We start from the raw sequence: 16,440 nt of genomic DNA on the forward strand, positions 1-16,440 counted from the left end.
GCAGCATTTAAGTAGAAAAATATGATCTATAATGCAATTAACACAAATATCTCGAAACCAAAAACGCCATCATAAATTATGGCAATTTAAAACTCCAAGATTGAATGGCATAATTGAATCAATGAGCAAATATGAGTTTTGGATGACAAGCTTCACATAGCACAATCTTTTTACTGATGCCAAAGGATTGCTATTTTATTAAAACTCAAGGCACAGAGAACCGTCCATTCCAGATAAAGGTGCTTTGAGATTCACAAGAAATAAAAGCAAGTGTGTATGAAAAAAAAAAACCCAAACATGTTTGATAATCAATGTATCACTTTTCTTGGGCTTGGCTCACAAATATCCTCAATGTTTGACCATACACAGTTTACAACAATCAAATGAAAAAAATCTAAATGAAACTTTACAATAAAGTCCTGTCAGGAGGAATGGATTTATTCATCCTCCTCTTCTGCCTTTTTTTTCTTTTTCTTTTTCTTTGTCTGAGTGGCCTGTATTGTCTCGGTCACAGCCTCCTCTTCAGGCTCCACCTCTACAGCTTCAATCTTCCTCTTTTTCTTCTTGGCAGGCGTGGCTTTTTCCACACCATTTGTTGTGAATTCCTCTTCAACTGCTTGTTTCTTTTTCTTTATCTTCTTAACAGTAACCTCTGCATCTCCATTCTCCTGAAGGTGGTCAAGAAAGCAAAGAGTCAAATTGCATACAAAATTAACAAAAACATTTCACCTAAAAATCAAAGTTGACATTTACATAACCTTGTCATTCCAAACCTGTATGACTTCTATAATGAAAGTGACTGGGCCCTTCACGAGATTTGGGCCCGTTATGCACAAAAAAATCTTAAGACTAAAAGGTAGCTCCTACCACAGAAATTTAAGAGCATCTAAAAATTAGTGGTGTGTCACTCCTAATTTAGGAATGCTAAAAGTATCGCTTAAACCCACGAGAGCTTAGAAGTCATCCTGAGGCCTTCTAAATCCTTAATTGACTTACAAACGAGCCAAAGCATTGCTGCTGTCATCAATTCACATTAAAAACTACATATAATATTATGGCACTGACCGCTTACAATATCACCTGAATCAAAAGAGTCGATGTATTTTAAAATCTAATACATTTTTTAAAGTATCGCCTGATTCACAATTGAGTATGTATTTTTATATATAAAAAAGGTATCGTCTGAATCATGAGGGTATTTTCAATATTGTAATCTTAGAGATGCGGTTACCTCTCCGACTAATTAAAACAACCCAATTACACCGGAAGCTAAAGGTGTTGATATCTCTGCAAGCAGAATCAACTATATATGCCCTCTACAGATAGCACAGCTTCTATCTATCCATCCATCTCTCTCTTTTGCAAATATGCATGTACACACACAGCTCTGGAAATAAATTGACCACTGCAAAATTATCGGTTTCTCTTAATTGACCATTTTGAGGAAAAAAAACAAAAAAAACATTTGTTTTATTTATTTTTTAAGTACTGACAACATTTCTCCCAAATTCCAAAATACAAATTGTCAGAGCATTTATTTGTAGAAAATGACAAAAAAAAAAAGATGGTTTGCCTCATCTTAATATTTCCTTACTAAAATGTGCTCTTAGCAATTTTGCAAACAGGTTTCAAGCAAAAACCCCTAGATAGGCACTCTTTGGAGAACTGGCATGCATAGAGCTGGTGAAAGAGTAGATTTATAATCCTTTTAATAAAAAACAAGGATGTAAATATTTATCCGTTTCCAACTCCCATCATATCACTTCTGAAGACATGGATTTAACCACTGGAGTCACATGGATTTCTTTCATGCTGCCTTTATGTGCTAGCTTTAAAGTTCTGGCCCGTTGACTTGCATTGTATGGATCACAGAGCTGACATAATTTAAAAATATTTGTGTTCTGCAGAAGTCATATACATCTGGGATGACATGAAGGGGAGTAAAGGATTTTAATATTTATTTTTGGGTGAACTATCCCTTTAATTCTTAAGCTGTAAGATACCTTTGTGTAAAAAACAAACTAAAATTAAAGCAATATTCATTTAATTCACTTTTGTGTTCAAGACAAAATAAAATGTCAAACCGTTGAGGTTGGTAAATGACAATGTTCTTTTTGGGTGAACTATGCCTGAAAACAACCTCTGAGCACGTGTTGTCCTGCTCACTTCAGTGATAAAGCCCACTGTGTGGGGCCCATCAATGGTTCGGAGAAGATTTTACTCTAGCACGACAGATATGAGACTGATCCATGAGAAGGTTCAGCCTCCAGTATAGCCATGCTACATCTACCGCAAGACAAAACTATTTTAACAGTACATATGTACCTCAGCTTCTCCATTGGATTTGGCCTTCATGGCTTTCATGTCATCCTCTCCTTCTGCTGTGGAAAGAGCCTCTAGTTTCCTCTTCTCCCGTTTATTTTTCTTCTTTTCCTTCTTAAGCTTACGCTTTATCTCGGCTACCACTTCACCAGCCTGTGAGATAAAAACATTTAATTCACACGCTTGGATATTTACAAGACTAGTAAGATTTAAATTTGTAGGACAGTGCTGTGTCAGACTCATTAAATCAGTTTATGCCTCCATGTGGGAGTCAGGAAAGAGTAGTCATCACTCACAGCTTTCTAAATATACTACGGCTCGGTTCCAAACTCCAATGAGCTGCCTTGCTGTCTACATAGGCAGCTACATAATGCAGCAACCTAACCAAAATGAAAACACATAAGCGAGCCCAAACAGAATACTTTTAAATCATGTTAAAAGTAAACAAAGTTTCAAGTATTAGCTGAAAGCAAAAGTGATTTTAATTTGATGAGAATGAGAACACCAACTGATTCCATTAGCTAAAATCCAATAGACAATAGCATGTTGCAAAGCTGACAACTTCATACTGTTCATTTTTAGATATTTAGACAGGCATCTCACTATGATTTGGAACAGAGCTTATGATTCTCTAAACTTTTTTCTTTACACTATAATTGTATATAACACCCAGTTCAGAAGAAGGTTCCCACACTGACCTGTACAACAGCCTCTTTCATAACATCTAGGTTCTTCCTTGGGACCTCGCCGGTCTCATAGAAGGCCAAACGTTCTTCTACCTGATCGCGCAGTTTGTCACCGAACACGCTGGTGGGCAAGTCTGTGGAAAATTAATTCAAGAGTCAGGGCAAACAAGAACTACTGTAAAACAAGTGTTAAACCAAGAGTTCTGGCTCAGGATAATCTTATCAACATCCACTGAGGTGGGTTGCTGTTGACGAAAAATAAAATCATCATTGTAAGAGGACAAAGTGGTAGAACAAAGTCTTTCACTCAAACACTAACCAGAGAAGCAGTCAATGCGTGATGCAATAGTGCACTTGTTGGCCAGGTAACGGGAGATGCGGCCCTTGTTCTTGGCGGCAGCACGCCCGATGAACGTTGAGTGGAAAATGAGACCATACTTTGGGGTGTTTCCTTTGGTCTTCAGCGCCCTGATTTACAGTGGAGAAAAAAAATATGCATCTACATAACTTTAAAAAAAATAAAACAATTATACCCCATTTTTCACTCAATCTATCAGAAATCCATTACACACGCTGGGCAATATTGAACATTTACATTACAATTTAAAATTAAACCTTGAATGTTGCGATTGATTATTACTTTAACATTGTTGCCTAAAGGACTCGTGATCCAGTGTTTTGTGAGCATGAGTCTGTTGAAGTAATGAAATTTCACCCCATTTTCTAAATGCAAGTTATATTTAGTGTATTATTCAAAACATTCAAATATGGTAAAATTTTACTCGCTCGTTCTTCAGAGCCTCTTCGTTAACAAAGCCAGGGATGTGCTCGTGCGTTTGTGTTGTCAATTTTACCAATATCGGCTCTGATACGAGCACCACGGTGGTAGGGGTGTGTGCGTCCACTGCAAACTCGCATTCAGATTTGCCACCGTTCCGCAATGCAACACCCATATTTTCACAATCCAATCATCAACCAATGGATAAACTTAAATCCCTGCTCTACATATTCTCGTTCCAGAAGCTGTTTAACTCGGAAATACGTCAATACGGAAGTCGGTCACAAAACTTTGTCCATGGGCCATGGTCTCTGATACTTTCTGCCGGTCAATCATTTTGCAAGTTCTTATAATATTGTAGTTGCAGCGAATTATTGATACACAATGCCATTTGTATGCCGTCTTGCTCATAACAGTTGTCAGTTGAGGGCGCCATTTCACTGCTGTCATTTTTGACAACCGTTTCTGCACAATCTCGATCTCATTTGGTATCTTCGTGGTGCAGGGTTATGGAAAAAGGGGGTGCGGCTAATCCAACAGCTCATCTTGTGGAAATTCTAGAACAGCTAAAATCACTTGCAGCAGGTTTGTTTACATAAGAATTGGAGTCTGAATTAGCGAGCATTCCGTTGGTCCATTTGAACATTCCGTCAATGTAGGTCTATGGGATTTTTCAGATTTCTGATTGTCGACTGTGCAAAAACCACAGGTCGTATCAGTTAGAAATGCTTGTATTGTTGCGTAATTTATTCTTGTGTTCATTTAATGCAAAACACTGTGGAAAGAAAGCCCATCAAAATATATATAAATAATTTCAGCTTTATTGCCCAGCCCTGTTAACATGTTAAATTCAAAGTCTAATCAACACACAGTGTTTTGCATTCTAACAAAACATTTTCAAATGCATCTACCTCTCCAAACTCTAAGCAGCTGCTCAGACTGGGGGGTACATGAGATTTGAGTGGGATCACATTTAAAGCGTATTCATTGACACACCAAATCACCCACTCATGCTCTGCCCCGGCCCTGCCATCACCGAAGCTGTGAGAAACCCCAGCAGGGAAGGGGAGACCCAGTACCTGAACAGGGCCTTCTCTGCACCCAAGATCTGCACTGTGGAGGCCGGATACTTGGCCAGGTTAGTCAGACTGCCTGCATGAGAGATGAGACGAGCACCAACCTATGAGAAAATAGACACACAGACATTGTCATGACTATGAAAGGACTGAAAATCATTAAAGACCTGGAAAAATCTGAACATTTTAATGACCAATGGAATAAATCCTCAGATATGATAAAAGGTAAAATATGTACCACTTCGCCAATGAGAGCTGCCAGATTTGGCGCCACCTGGCCCATTTTAGATCGCAGATACTCTTGCAACTCCTGTCTGTAATCGGTGAGGGACACCACACGACTGGAGAAGCTCTCAATGTTGATCAGATCAATAGGAGAGATGTCCATGCCTATGTATTCAAATGAGATACAAACTTAGGAGAAATCACTGGAGCACTTACATTTCCTTGAGCAGGAGTGACTCGGAGGTTCAGTTAGTGAGTTATGCTGTCATCACATGATTTCAGTGGATTGACAGATTTGAATAACATCATTACATTTAAGTCATGTCCACACTGAGCTATACACCCAAGAGTCAATCTTACCCATAGAGCTGCGGGATGCCTCAAGAATGGCCTGAGCTTTGGCGCTGTCCATGGTGACCTCCTCAATAGCTTCCAGATTTTCCTCTGTCAGTTCCTTCCTATTCCCTATTAGCTTGGCCAGTTTACAGTATGTGCCGTTTTCACTCACTATCTTTATCAGCTCTGGAAAATGGTAGCCATACCATTCACTGCAAAGAGAGGAGAGTTAGAAATGCAAAACCTCCATCTAAACCTTCAACAACAGCAGGGCCACCAGGAAACCCAATCTCAAAGGGCTGTCACCTCCCTCAGGTGGTGTTCTGTCCGGTTTAAGGGACTGAGCACCCCTAAAGTAGGTTTTTACTGTCCCTCCAGTTTCTGTACAGCCAGTGCACTAGGGGGCGCTGTCTGTGGTAAGCATTAGGAGGCAGCTGGTTCACATCTACTGATCTCAAAAGCTGCATTAGGAATGGGACTCTTAGCAGGAGTAAAATTGGGACGGAACAATCTGGAACGATGGTCCAGCACCTCAATTGTAGATCCAAGAACTATCTGCATTAGGGATGTTAATGACAAAGCAATAATCAAGTGTCATTAATCATTTGACAGAATCATCTTAGGGATTTATTTTTGGACAAATGTGTTCAGTAATCATGCCAGCAGACACTGATAAAAAGGTCTATACAGGCATCCACCGCTAGAGGGCGCTGGCGTGCTGCCTGTCAGGCCTCGCCCATATCACAGAACCACCACGGTCCACAATCAGTGTTTGAGCATTTCTCTCCAAATAAACATTGTTTTCTGCATACTATTATCAAATATAAAGATATCTGAAAAGTGAAATTTCTAGTATGCCTACAACAAATCTGCAAACCAGTCACATTATATACTATATAATGCAGTTTAAATAATAGTAAACAAGTAAACAATAGATCGGTGGACAGCACAACCCAAAACATGGAACACACCAAAACGATGCTTTCAATTCATGTTAACAGAATAGGTTCAGATTCTACAAGGAAAGTTTATTTATATCTAGAAATACCCTGCATGGGTTTCATTTACCAGCACTATCTCTGCAAGTCACATGAAAATCAACTTACCGCACACGCATGGAGAACGTATTGATATCCTTGTCTAACTGGTCCAGGAGAGCAATGGACTGGATGATCATGTTGTCAGCCCTGTTAACATTGAACTTCACCTTGGCTCTGGAGTAGCTGTGACCCAAACCCAGTTGAGCTTTAGATGCTGCCTGAGCGGTGAGGCCCTTGACCAGGGAATGGAAGTGCAGTCGCAAACCTGTCATTTAAAAGGAGGCATTAACAACTAGTATCATTCTCAATAATACCACACGTGTTTGTTTGCCTGGCTGTTCAGCTTTTCAGTATAAAGCATCAGAAATCAGGTAATACAGTGACATCATAACAGCAGGCTCTTCAAATTTAAGTAATGCTATAAACTTTAATATGAGTCCTTTATACACTTTAACCAGATTTAATAATTCTGCCCACCTCTTATTATTTCAGATACTACACCTCCTGTTTGAATGGACAGCTCAAGTTCTTCTTGGAGTGCTGCTCCTAGTTTGGCATCAGACACCCCCAACATGTGCTTCTTTTTCCCTCCGGACGGAAGATTTGTTTCCAAGAACAACTTGAGATTTTCATGAACAACTCCTAATGAGATAACATTTAGAATGGGATGTCAGCAACTGCATGACAATTTGTACTGCAACATTATCAACTAAATCTCTCGGATGTTCAGGTTACTGGTATGTTGTCATCATAATAACTCAGTGGATTGACAGATTGTAAGTACATCATTACATCCGTGTGGCAATTTATATATATATAATAAGAGTTTTCGTACCTTCTGAAACGGCATTGATATTTTCCAGTGCACCCTGGGCGGATTTAAAGGGGAAGAAGGCGCTCAGTCGGACCACAGTACTGAATTTCCCAACATTGAGGACGCTTTCCTCCACCTGAAAAGGACCAAAAAGCCATTACTACCTATTTTGACACTACCCTGATGTTTTTATCCATGACAATTTACAGTAAACATACAGGGAGAATTACCGGATTTTAAAGAGACAGTTCATGGGAAAATGAAAATTCTATCAGCATTTGCTCAGCCCAAGTCATTTCAAGCCTGTGCAACTTTCTTTGTGGAACATATATTTAGCATAATGTCCTGGCTGTACAAGCAAAATCAATGGGGACTGCCAATCAAATGATCACCATAAAAGTGCCTCATACCCTCATAATGTGGCCCTTAATTTTTTTTCAATGTATGCAAAATAGCAGCTCAGACATTCTGCCCAACACATGTGTTCAACCCTATTGGGGTTTAAACACACACTAGATATTTAACTATGTCACACTACCAACTTAATCTGCAGTGAACAAATTTACTTTAGAGAAGCTTTATAATCCATCAAACACAAACCTGAGGTAGGAGCATTCCAATCTCTTCAACTTCTTTGACAGCAAATAATGCATATCCAGCTGCATGCTCGAACAGCACGTGTAGCAGCACCTGAGAGAAAGATGTAGGATTATTGATTAGCACCACCATCATAAATCCCTAATTGCAACAAAAAGGAACAAAGTCCCAAGAGCTTAATTCTCTATGTTATTAACCGATATAATAAAAACAACTGAATCCACTGTAATATTATTTTCTTAATTGCTACGGATCAAGACCAGCGCGTGCATTGAGCCCACGTGGTATCACCTAACGGCACAAAAACGCATTAATAATGGGTTTAGGCTATACTTAATAAAATGATATCGTTGCGTAAGCGAAATCGAAGATAACAACAGCCGTTAATAAACTACCCGTGTTTAAGTTGTATTGCATTAAGTGTTGAAGCTCGTGCGGCACACATTAGCATGGGTTAGCAGGCAAACACCACGTGCACTTCCAGCATATCAAATTATTTAAACGTGTCACCTTTAAAACTGACCAACAACGCATAGCACTGCTGATATAACCAGAACAGAAGACCAAATACACAAAACAAGAGGTGAGTGCCGCTTAAATGTCCATTATATTAAGTTGTATGTCTTCTACGGCCATGCGTTGCACTGAGGCCTTGTGCTACCGGATTCCCATCGCCTAATCTTCAACAGGATGCAATGGAACAACATGAGCACTCGGTATAATAGTTAATTTAAAACAAAAAAAGATTGTGTCAAGATTGTTTAACCAATTTTAAGCAACGAAAATAAAACTAAAAACTTCAAGGCAACACTACAAGTATGCACATTGAAAGTCTGATTAAAACATACAATTAAAAACTTTTTTTAAAGTGCCTAGAAAAGAGTTTTTGACATCAGTTTCCTTTTTTATATATACATAAAAGAAATATTGGAATTTTGCATGTTTTACCATGTTTACGGTTTAGGTGCGGCCTTGCAAGCAGGACCGTTGCATTCCTCCGAATCACAAGAACAGGAAAGACCAAGTACGCGCTCATGTGCGAAACACCAAAAGATTTTGCTTGTATTGTATCGCGAGATTTCAGAAGTCGCGCTTTGTGCATGTGTGCGCGCCATCTGTTAAAAGTGCGTGGAAATGCATGATGCATGGCACAATGAATGGACCTCCGGTTTGACGAAAAAATTATATTACAGGTATTAACAACCATAGGAAGGGATATTGCACTGTTGTTGTAGCAAATAAAACAAAATATTGAACATAATTTATTCCCATAGGAGGGAATAAATTCCCTGTGTTGCTGCAGCAAAAAAATATAAACACAAAATAATATATATATATATATATATATATATATATATATATATATATATATATATATATATATATATATATATATATTCAAATGTACTGATCGATTGGAGAGATAATTACAGTGCAAATTCAATAATAATAAAAAAAATACCATAAGAGGGGTCATAAATAATAATAATATACATATAAAATATACAAATTATATAATAATACAAATTATTTGCATACTTTTTTTTATTTTTTATATTCCATTAAGCATAGTTTTTCTCTGCTGTCCTCGACCCGATCAGAACAGGCAATTAAGAATTCATTTCAATTCACAGAAACGAACACACATAAAATGTCCACCAACAATGAAAAAATACACAAGAAAAATGCAGAAGAATTTTCACAGTTATAGAAAAATACAAAACAATCGCATCTGTTAGAACAGTACAACAATGTTCTGATTGACCCGAGTATGCAAAACTCTGCATGCTGAAAGTATTTAACCAATAAATCTTTTTCTTTTCTATTGCTCTCAAAAAGTTTGTGCTTTCTGAGTTTTCTGATCTGAATATGCCCAATGTTGCATAGTTAATTTTCCAAGAAAGACCTCTCTTTCTCTCTTTGTTAATGCTGCCATGAGTGTTTTGGTAGAGACAAACTGGCGAAACACATCTGATACAGAAAACCTTTTAAGTGTTATAACAGGAAACGGCACTGGTTGCACACCCATCCCACCAATAATTATCTGAGAAATGTGCCATAATTTACCACCCACAGCAGTAAATACCAGTGTTGACTTAATATCTATAAGAGAGAATTGAATTTATGACCGTATATCCACATCAGATGGGAATGCAGAGTGGAATGCTAAAAAACAAGATAATTTTAATGATTTAGAATCAATCCACATATACTATATACCAAGTCTAGAATGCCTACAACCATGTTATGTCAAGTCCTTGTTGCGTCTCTTGTCTCCATGGTCAGGGTGGAGGAGTTTATGGAAACATACGTCAAAGATAAATAAGACATCAGCGAGGTCCCAGAGTTCCTATAAAGCTTGGCTGCTCTCTGACCACAAACAGAACCATAAACACTCTGCCACGGACACGACCTGCATGCTTTACCAAGGTACATTTGTTCGGGCCAATTGTTACTCTCACTCTTTCAGTCTCATTTTTTCTAGAATACTTTTTTTTTTTTATTTTTTTTTGCTTATTTGTCTAAGTATGTGTCTTTCTCCACAGTCCATAGTAATGATGCAAGGAGCATTGAAAGGTCTGATGCTGGTGTGTATTGTTGCCCTGCTGGTTGAGTATGCAGAGGGACACATCGCATTCTTCAGCCCCAAAGAGATGAGAGAGCTCAAGGTGAGAGAACAGCTGACCTTCACCATCTTGACACACCGAGAGAGTTGTAGATGTGTTTTGTGTCTTGCTTTGCTGTTCATTATAAAGCAAACTATTTGGCATCATCTTCAACAGGAAAAGGAAGGAAGGAAGGATGTTGATTCGCAGGCAGGTGGAGGCTTGATAGATGAGATGATGCCAGGAGAGGATGTTCTAGAATCGGTGGTGAGCGGGAGGCTCAAATACTAATTGTGCCTGTATTAATTTCTTTACAGAACTAAAATTTTTATTTATTATTTTGTTACTAAATTAATTGAACCAGATACTGAAGGAAAAGTAGTGAACAATTACATACCCAAAGTATGCTACGCAGAGGTGTAATCTAGGAAAAGGGTTTCTACTTAGAAGCAACTAAAATACAAGATAGTTTTGAATTGTTTAACGCTTTTTGGTTACTGCGTAATTCCCAAACTTCCATTTTATTGCATGGTTTTGAAGACTTTATTTTTGTAAAAAAAATGCAATTATTGTGAAAAGAGTAATAATTAAGAATGTATAGGTGCGTCCAAACTTTGGACTGATTTTGACTGTATGCAAAACACATGTACAACATGTTTCTGGATCAACATTTTTGTTGGTCCTGCAACCAATGAGATTTTAGAGATGGAATTAGCCATAAAATTAATTTTATGTCAAGGGGGTGGGGTTTCAACAATATACTAATCCACCAATATTTTTGGGACAATTTTGGGAAGATTACATGTAATCTGGATTACATATACAGATGAATAAAATACTTGTAATCTGATTAAATTATATTCTTAAATGTATGTAATCAGATAACAGCAACATTTTTGTGTATTACATGATTACATTTTTGATTACAAATCAGACTACAGAAATAACTACTATAATTTACTGATAATTATAGCAATTAAAACGGCTGTTTTTAATTTTAAGTAGTGCTGTCAGTCGATTACAATCTTTAATCGCGATTAATCGCACAATCTTTCCATAGTTAATCACAATTAATCACTTCTTTTGAAAGTTCTGAAATTTGACTACATATTCCTTTTCATGTCAAAATGCATTTGTTTCCTTTTTTAGGAAAGAAAACAAAACAATATGTAATAATATAATGCTTTATTAACAAAATAAAAGCCTTCCAAATAAAGCCTTCTACAGTATAAAGATAGAAATGCACTAAAATAGCACCAATTCAAGTAAAATTAAACATTTCCCAAAGACTAAGGAGTTTTACTAATTAAAATAACTTCCCATAGGATGCATTTTCATTGCATTGGGAATTCAATCTCATAAACTCTCATCCTCCACAATGTCAATCAGCTGGCAGACTGTCCACTTTGCCACAGCAATTGTGAAGCCGTGTTCATGATTTGCGTCAGGGCGTCAAAGCCAGCATCAAGCATTCATTTGAACTCCACATGAAAAACACTTGAAGACAAAAATGTCTCATTCTGCATTTTTGTGATACTTAAGACATGATGTGCTTCTGTGGTAATTAAAATGCACAGACTGAAATTCACAGTCACAAATGCACAGAATTCAAAGACTGAAAAATACTTGTATTTATCACAAGTCCCATCTGAGCATGTTTTGTACAACAAATAGCATTAAGAGCTCCTTTTTCCATCTTTTGATCACTGACACGGAATCGCTATTGTGTGTTTGTGTTGTGTAGCGTAATGACTCCGGGCATAAACATCGCATATGTTCCGCTTTTCCAACCAGTGTTTATGCTATTAAATTCCGCTTTATTAACGGTAATTGTGTTAATTGCGATTAAGAAAAATTAACATGTTAAACTTTTTTAATTAATCAAATGCATCAACAGGTTCATTTTGACAGCTCTAATTTTAAGTTTACTAATGTACTAATTAGCTTAATAATACATTTAAAATGAATGATTAGATGTATCAGAAAATCCAGGTAATAGTAATAGAACAATAATCAGACTAGATTACACCAAATGTGTAATCTAAAAGATTCCATTACTGATTTTAGGCTTGGACTTTGTTATCAGTACTGGATTTCTTTTCAGAGATTATTTTGGGCTTAAGGGTTGGGCTGGGGGTTAGAACCATATTGTGTAGCTGACTGATTGTGTTTCTCTCTGAAGGAAAGGCAAATTGAAATAGGATTGAAACTCACAGCTAAAAAGGAGAATGTTGTGTCTGTTCTTGGTAAAATGATGCAGGATATCCTGGAGCTAGAGACTGGTAAGAACCTTTTAAATCCATCCAATAAAATCTCCCTATATACTTTTTACACATGCATCACTCTAATATTTGTGCTTTATTTCGACAGTGAAATAAGACCTGCATATTTACTGGCTTTGAACGACAATTGCAGCCTGATGATTCAGCACAGTTGCAAGCATAACTGTTTTGTCTATAAATGTATAAAGAATTGCAATAAAATGAAATGCATGTAAATTCAGTTTGTTGTCATCAATTAGTACAAAAATATCAAATCGTTAATTTCTGTTGTCATTTACTCAGCCTTGTGTTGTTCCAATCCTGTATGACTTTCTTTCTTCAGTGGGACACAAAATGAGATGTTTAGCATATTGTTAGTCTCAGTCACAATTTCCCTTGGAACATATGGAAAAAAGATGCAATGAAAGTGAACGAGTGACTGATGTTAACATTTTGCATAACCTATTGTGCAGAATTGTTATTTTTGGGTGAACTATCCCTTTATGCAATCTAATTTATGCAGTAAACATATACTAAATACACTGTATGCCCTTTGACCATAAATTTGGCTCCATATTTAAAATGTTTTCCTGTATCTTATCTCAGAATCACTTCATTATGTAACATGAACTCTTTGTTCATAAGTGCCCTTTAAAGGATTGTCACATGATTCAACACAAATGTATTGAGAATATGATAGTACTAGATTATTCTCCAGATCTTCCTCTCAGCAAAAGTCAGAAAATTGACATGACCGATAATACATTTTTTTTTTTATTTAAAATTTAATTTAGTAAGCTTTAACAAAATAACATTACAACAAATATTTTAAGTTTTATTAATTTAATTTGGTTAAGAATTACACAATTCAGTTTGATGGAATTTGGCTAAAATATATATAATTAATATATAACCCCTGATTTAGCCTGAACTTATAATGCAGGAAGCGGTTGCAAATTTAGTTTTTGACAAATTAATAGTACTGTATTAATTCGTATTGTCATTTAATATAACAAATGGTTGATGATGAACTCACCTCAACCTTACATTTTATACAAAAAATGCATTAAAAGCCTTATGGGACAACTTGTTTTTGTGCAGTCACATAAGGCTTAAATGTATGTGTAAGTTGTTATATGCATATGTGTATGTGAGTTGAATGTTTACAGCGGTCTCACTGTAGGCTACAATGATGTCTAGTTGCACTGTAAAAAATGTCCCAGTTATTCCTTCTGTTTCCTCAGACACTACACAGTATATTGTGCTGACCACTGCCTCTTCAGAGCTCTATGGTGGAGAAATGAATACACACACATTAATCCTCAGTTATTGTTCAGGTCTTTTTTGACCCACTTGACATTTCTTTTTAAAATATATATTTTTTTCCCTTCATCAGAGCTTTACAAGGCTCGGTGACTTTTCCTCCACTTGCCATCTGAACACACACACACACACACACACACACACACACACACACACACACACAAACAAAACTCGACTTGATTTGATGAGTCTAAATAGTTGCAAAAAAATAGAAATTTTACATGTACTGTTCTGGGTCAAATTTGCCCAGCCATGAAATGAATGGGTGAGACTTTAACATAGAGCATTTTTTTATTTGTCAATTAAATCAATCAAATCATATGTTTGTTTACATGATTTTCGTTTGATAAAATCACTTACTAAACTTTTCAGGGTAGTTATATTACATTTTACAACTTTGTTGCCATAACGATGTGTTAACAAACCCTAAAACCCTAAAATGCCTGAAAATGATTTAAACAAATGTACAGCTCAAATTATACAGGAGTTTTACTGTAAAAGAAGAATTAATGTAAGTGCTTTTATACAATTATAAGCTTCACATTTCCACCTATAAACACACCAAAAATGTCCTCATTCACTTCCATTGTAAGTGCCACTTTGATTTTGCCTTTTTTTTCTCTTTAAAGAAAAGGAGGGACAAGTGGAAATAATTTTTTGTGGTAATCAACACTATGCCAATAAAGCTTAACTTTTACTGAACTCTGACTATTCCTTCAATCTTTGTTAAGGCTAGTCAATAAGTTACAATTGTCATTGCTAGATCATGTTAGCTCATAATGCATTAATGTTAACATATACAATGTTTGATTTAAAAAGTGTATTACTATATGTTGAAATTAACATTAACCAAGATTAATTAATATTGTAAATGTATTGTTCTTTGTTAGTTCATGTTAACTAATGTTGTTTATTAATGTTCACAAATGTAACATTATTGTTAAGTGTTACCAATAAACTAGTACAACATATAAACATGGAAAAGAATAAAACATACAATTTTAAAAACTAGATTTTTACTTTTTCTGAAGAATATGAGTGGTGCTCGCCTGTGCAAAACTAGTATATATTAGGGTGTTGTGGTTGTTGCCAGGGTTTTGCTCTGTCGCTTCAAGTAAGTTCTAGGTGGTTGCTAGGGTGTTCTTACTATAGGTTGAACATGTCTATTATATCTTGTTGGCATATAATGTTGTATGGTATTAAAATGGTGCGGGACAATGTTACATGGTAAAGTTTAATACTTGGGTTTAGGGGTTTGTTCAAATCCATAATCCTAAATATGAACAATATACTAGTGATGCTTGTCACCAATAATCGATAAGTAATAATTCTAGAATACCAGTTTCTAAGAGCCTTATTTAAAAGTCTAGTTAGGTAGGCACACATGAGATAATAACACTCTACAGCCTACAAGATTAGACTCAGTACCTACCCTAGGGCAAAATATTATGCTCCTCTTTGAGAATACGAAATGGATCAGATACAGTTTGCATCAGTAAATTCTGCTTGTATATTGACTGGTTGGGTCAATGTCAAACTTATATTTCAATTGAATTGTAAAATTCCCATAGCACAGTGACATGATTACTTTTATGAGACATTTGGGTCCTTTTTAAGCTTTAATCTGAGTTTCTATTAAAGATAGTTCATCCAAAAATGAAAATTATCTGATAATTTTTAGAAGAATATTTCAGCTCTGTAGGTGCTCACAATGCAAGTGAATGGCCAATACTGTGAAGGTCCAAAAAGCATACAAAATCAATGTGAAATTAATCCATAAAACGCCAGTGGTTAAATCCATATGATACATGTTTGGGTGAAAAACAGATAGAAGTCTTTTATATATATATATATATATATATATATATATATATATATATATATATATATACAATAAATCTCCACTTTCACTTTTACTTTTCCACATTCTTCTTCTTTTGTTTTTGGTGATTCACATTTTTTGAGCATTTCACCACCTACTGGGCAGGGAATAGAATTTATAGTAAAAAAGGACTTAAATATGTATCTGTTTCTCACACACACCTATCATACAGCTTCTGCAGATATAGATTTAACAACTGACGTAGTATGGATTACTTTTATGCTGCTTTTGTATGCTTTTTGGAGCTTCAAAAATCTGTCCACCATTCACTTGCATTGTATGGACCTACAGAGCTGAAATATTCTCCTAAAAATCTTTGTTCTGCAGAAGAAAGAAAGTCATACACATCTGGTATGGCATGAGGGTGAGTAATCGATGAGAGAATTTTCCTTTTTGGGGTGAACTATCCCTTTAACACACGAGTGAAAATGTCCAATAACAGGGTGGTTACTGAGATTAAGCAAGAAGTATTCTGCTGTTCGTGTGATACTAAC

At 36.2% G+C, this 16,440-nt stretch overlaps 1 protein-coding gene and 1 non-coding gene across 2 annotated transcripts; both read right to left on the reverse strand.

Annotated features, from left to right (window-relative positions):
* Positions 1 to 279: 279 nt before the first annotated feature.
* Positions 280 to 8,915, reverse strand: LOC127627955 (nucleolar protein 56-like). The gene is made up of 12 exons (XM_052104582.1): positions 8,823 to 8,915; positions 7,878 to 7,967; positions 7,299 to 7,413; positions 6,941 to 7,105; positions 6,530 to 6,728; positions 5,448 to 5,635; positions 5,101 to 5,252; positions 4,866 to 4,966; positions 3,328 to 3,476; positions 3,021 to 3,142; positions 2,326 to 2,475; positions 280 to 668 (listed from the first exon to the last, which is right to left on the reverse strand). The coding sequence occupies exons 1-12, from the start codon at positions 8,823 to 8,825 to the stop codon at positions 438 to 440; spliced, it is 1,665 nt and encodes a 554-aa protein (XP_051960542.1). The 5' UTR covers positions 8,826 to 8,915; the 3' UTR covers positions 280 to 437.
* Positions 2,553 to 2,619, reverse strand: LOC127628286 (small nucleolar RNA SNORD57). Its single transcript, XR_007968636.1, has one exon. It is a non-coding gene; the product is annotated as a small nucleolar RNA SNORD57 (small nucleolar RNA).
* Positions 8,916 to 16,440: the final 7,525 nt, after the last annotated feature.

The sequence above is a fragment of the Xyrauchen texanus genome, chromosome 34 (genome assembly GCF_025860055.1).
Source record: "Xyrauchen texanus isolate HMW12.3.18 chromosome 34, RBS_HiC_50CHRs, whole genome shotgun sequence".
Taxonomy (NCBI): domain Eukaryota; kingdom Metazoa; phylum Chordata; class Actinopteri; order Cypriniformes; family Catostomidae; genus Xyrauchen; species Xyrauchen texanus.

Excerpts from the sequence above, each read along its gene's own strand:
- LOC127627955 (XM_052104582.1), bottom strand. Across the intron at positions 3,477-4,865 it reads GCAGAGAAGGCCCTGTTCAG|GGCGCTGAAGACCAAAGGAA; the intron begins GTACTGGGTCTC and ends ACTGTAAATCAG. Across the intron at positions 669-2,325 it reads AATCCAATGGAGAAGCTGAG|GAGAATGGAGATGCAGAGGT; the intron begins GTACATATGTAC and ends GACCACCTTCAG.